The sequence below is a fragment of the Notothenia coriiceps genome, unplaced genomic scaffold (genome assembly GCF_000735185.1).
Source record: "Notothenia coriiceps isolate Sejong01 unplaced genomic scaffold, NC01 NC01_scaffold00007518, whole genome shotgun sequence".
Classification (NCBI taxonomy): Eukaryota; Metazoa; Chordata; class Actinopteri; order Perciformes; family Nototheniidae; genus Notothenia; species Notothenia coriiceps.
Window position 1 is genome coordinate 22,932 of NW_011340219.1, and position 4,680 is coordinate 27,611.

General features: G+C 40.0%; 1 protein-coding gene across 1 annotated transcript in view; it reads left to right on the forward strand.

Annotated features, from left to right (window-relative positions):
• LOC104944097 (protein FAM65C-like) overlaps nucleotides 1–4,680 on the forward strand; it is a 15,351-nt gene that overhangs the window by 6,346 nt on the left and 4,325 nt on the right. Inside the window, exon 10 of the mRNA XM_010769574.1 lies at nucleotides 2,017–2,181. Within this exon, the coding sequence (XP_010767876.1) occupies nucleotides 2,017–2,181 (165 nt within the window). The remainder of the gene's footprint in view (nucleotides 1–2,016; nucleotides 2,182–4,680) is intronic.

Below are 4,680 nucleotides of genomic sequence, written 5' to 3' on the forward strand. Positions count from 1 at the left end.
CTGTTTCTCAAGGGGGGGGGGGGCTTCCTTCAGTCTGTTGTCTCCAGATTAAACACACAGACAACTCACAGCGGGAACCTTTAAATATCTGTGATACAAGTATTCAAGCTCCTATAGCTCAGTTTCAAAGAAAGACACACATTGCTAAAAAGACAGGAAGACAGGAGGAGGGTTTCTGCTGGTGCTGGAAATCCTTAAAACACTTACAAACATGCAACACATTTTAAAGCTGGTTGTATTTGACCTTACTTGTGATTTGATGTTAAGAGGATGTGAATGAATCAGAATATATGAAATGGCATCGATTATTGTACACTATAATGAAATAAAAAGACTTGTAAAAAAAAAAAAAAAAAAATGCTTGAAATTGTACGACTGTCAACTTACAAACATGCAACACATTTTAAAGCTGGTTGTATTTGACCTTACTTGTGATTTGATGTTAAGAGGATGTGAATGAATCAGTATACTGTTTGTATTATGGTTTCGACAAAAGATGTAAAGGCCATGGAAAGCGCTTGACTTTGAAAGAAGTGTATGAAAAATAAGGAAAGAAAGAGAATTGAAATGTTTTTGTTTGTTATAGAGGATTCTGAGTCTTCTTACAAACATGGGACACATTTGTTTTAACTTAGATTTGTGTTTACTTTGTCACCCTTCTGTATATTTGCCATCACGAAACATCCTTTTGGTTATCAGTAGCATGATAAACGCACCTTAAGAGGGCTTGAATTTGAAAATACAAATCGGATATACATTTTGTGCATAACACTTTAAAATACAGTCAAGCAAATTGAGATTTGAAAAAAGTCAATCTGTAAAAAGTACAATGGCCATGTTAGAGTGCATTTCAGTGCAGTGCATTGTGGGAAACGTTCTGCAAAAAACTCCTCTTGCTAGACCTGAACATTAAATCTCTTGCTGTGGATTTTTCACTGTATTCTCTCTGCAGTAATATCTAAATCTGTTTCCCCTGCAGCTGTTCGAGGTGCTTCACTTCCTGGCGGAGAACTTCATCTTCTCCTACATGGGCCTGGCTCTGTTCACCTTCCAGAACCACATCTTCAGCCCCATCTTCATCATCGGGGCTTTCGTATCCTTCTGAACAAACGTGCACTTATAATAATAATAATAGCTTGGATTTATATAGCGCCTTTCATGAGACCCAAGGTCGCTTTACAAAGCAGAACAGGAGTAGGAACAAACATAACAAAGCAAAAGGCAGTCAGACAAACAGTCAGACAGACAAAAAGTCAGACAGACAAAACAACAAATAGATTAGGGGCCAAAGGCCTTAGCAAACAGATGGGACTTGAGGGCCCTTTTGAAAGCGTTAAGCGTGTTGCGGATCTCCGCAGGGGGAGCGTTCCAGAGGGTGGGGGCTGCCACACTGAAGGCTCTGTCCCCGAAGGTTCGCAGGTTGGTGCGGGGGGTGGTAAGCTGGCCAAAGTCTGAAGACCGCAGGTTCCGATCTGGCCGAGGAGGAGCATGTCAAGGGTGAACAGGAGGGGGCCAAGCACAGAGTCTTGGGGTACACCGGGATTGACTGGGGCCGGGGTAAATTTGAGCTATTGATGGTTACAAACTGTTCCCTGTTATGGAGGTAATGACCAATCATGTTTGAACAGGCATCCATGCCGCCCTAACAGTCCGTGTTGAAAGCTAAAGATGCTACCAGTTCAATTCTAACTTCAATTTTTGGTTTGTCTCAGGTTATATAGTCGACTGTGAACAATGAACGATGCACCAAGAGGAATATGTAATTCAGGAATTATATATTTACAGGCCGACAAGGAATGTAATTTATTTATATAAATGTTTATTTGTTAAAAGATGAAAGAATAAAGATACAGCAGGTTGGTTAACAAACTACTGAGTTCTTAAAAGATTTTAAAGTCAAGAGTTTCTGATCTGCAGAGATAGGAAATCAAAGCACTAAAGGAGGCCTGGCTCCTCCAGACTGATCACACACTGCGCTGACTGACTGACTGCCTGCCTTCCTCTCCCCCTCCCCAGTGTTCTCTCAGCTCCTGCAGCAGGTGCACACAGCCTGTCGGATGGTGCCCAGCCCCCGGCCGCTCTGCAGCCCAGAGAGAGTGTCCCTCTTACAGCTGTCTGTCTATCTGAAACGCTGGAGCATCCTGGATCTGGGAGAGCACATCTCACGCCTCTCAAAAGAAGGTACATCCATCAGCTTTAAATCTATAGACGTTTTAGTTCCGAGGTAAATAAAGAAATTGTTTGAAAAGGTCAATGCTCAGGGGATTTTTTTAATTCATGGGGACTTTTCTTTGGTAGTATTCACACATGCAAGTTGTAGCTTGTTTGTCAATTACTATTCCTACTGTGGCAATATGACAACGCCCAATTCAAACGATTTTATCAGAATAATCTGAAATATGGAATGTGAAATAATCCCCACTTTTTCACAGTTTGAATAAAATATGTTCATAGATAGATAGAATTGGAGGATGAAACCCTCTTTATTGGTCACACTTACATGCACACAGCACACACAATGTATGACATAACTTACTTATATTTAAAATCTGATAGTCAAGATATTTTGATAAGGCATTTAATAAGTACATAAGACCATATCACACTGAACAGTATTTATTTAAATCTAAATACAAAGTCCTGATCTATTAAAACCCTCTCGAAGATTTTTAATAATTATGAAAAAATGCCTCTTCAATTCTAATTAAAATGTACGTTTTTTGTGTACAGTCTGGAAAAGGTCGTGGGCTGTGACGTGTGTTCCAAGTTTTGCGTCCGAAGCTCATTTTAGCGATTTTGTGACATTTAAATCGTCAAAAGTGGTACATTCTCCGTTAGCTTACGAGCTCCCCGTTTGAGCAGTCAACTATTCATTCGCAATTTAGCATCACATTGGATATGGACTGATCTTGTCCTGGTTTCGAATTTGTCCGATAATTTCCCTAGGAGAAGTGTGCAAAAACGCACTTAAAACGCACATTTTTCAAAATGGCCGACTGGGGGGCGGGTATAATGGAAGCCATTTTGAAATATGTCCGCAATTCCATGAGGAATGTCTGTGCCAATTTTCGGGTAGTTCGGAGAAACTATATGTGACTAACGCACAATAGGGGGCGCTACTGAGCCGTATTTGCTAAAACGTACAATTTCTTTGTACAGTCTGGAAAAGGTTGTGGGCTGTCATCAGTGTTCCGAGTTTAAAGGCCGTAACTCATTTTAACACGAAGTTATGTGCCCGTAAGTGTTTTTAACCCTTCGATTTCGAGAAAAAACTGCATAGGACACGCCCACATTTATCATTGGTTACGAAACTTTAAATCATAGTTTATACTCATCCTGCCAGTATATCTATGAAAAAATATATTTATTTCGTCCATCCGTTCTTGAGGTATACATTTGTTGTGTTTTTGGCGCCCCCTATTGTCCAAAGTGAACTTTTTTTTGTTGTCAATCAATCAATAAATGTTTATTTATATAGCCCAATATCACAAATGTTACATTTGTCTCAGTGGACTTCACAGTTTGTACAGAATATCAGTATGACAATACGACACCCTCTGTCCTTAGACCCTCACATCGTACAAGGAAAAACTTCCAGAGAAAACCCACAGTTTAAAGGGAAAAATGGGAGAAACCTCAGGGAGAGAAACAGAGGAGGGATCCCTCTCCCTGGACGGAGAGACGTGCAATAGATGCCGTGTGTAAATTGAAAAGATAATACATTTGCAACATAGGTAGTCCTTGTTGTGCCTATTCCCCAAGACAGACTGAACCTATCCACCGAAATCTGTGATATTTGGATACATTTCAGATGAATTGTGAGCATTTATGTCTAGGCCACACCTTTTTGCTAATACATTTTGATTGATGTTGGACACATTTTTCCAAACCTCGTGCTCATTTTCTACGGTACTGTGTCCGACCCTCCATTGATGCTGTACACTAAATTTGGTGTGGAAAATCAGAAAATGTAAAGGTAAGTTAATATTTCACTGTTTTTCACATTATGCTAATTAAAACTAAATCAAAGTAGGCGGAGCTTCGGGAGACGAGAGGATAATATGTAGAGCTGCTCCACCCGGGTAAGTGTGCCAATATTCAGATCCGTCAGATTTACGCTGCGACTATGTACATTTTTAGAAAACTGCATTTTCACAGGTGGCGCTAGAGAGCGTGTTGGAAATTTTTCACCCATCGAAATCCAGAATGTAAAATGTTTCACCCGTCCTGGCGGCGTTGCCAAATGTCGCTACATGAATAGTGTCGTAACCTCCTCAAAAACAGGTCCAATCTCCAGGGCCCAGGAGTTCAAAACTTTTAATCTCAATCAGATCCGATCAGATTTTGAAATCCCATTTTTTGTGATCCAGGATCAGACAAGTCGGCCAAATTTTGTCCCTGGAGTTCAAAGCAATTCAGGATAGGATCAGCCTGATCCAGATTACGATTTTTCAAGATGACTAGATCCTGAATATCAGTGCTATAATCCTACCGATCGCCATCTAGTGGACATGAAAAATAATACAAGGAAGACAAGAGACCACATTGCAGAGACATCAGTTGTCGGCAATTACTTTTGAAAGGTGATGACAAATTAATGGACATTATTTTTGTTGAAGATATTATTTCTTTAATCTAAATTACATTTGTGATTGAAAATGTTTGTTCTGATACTTTTAT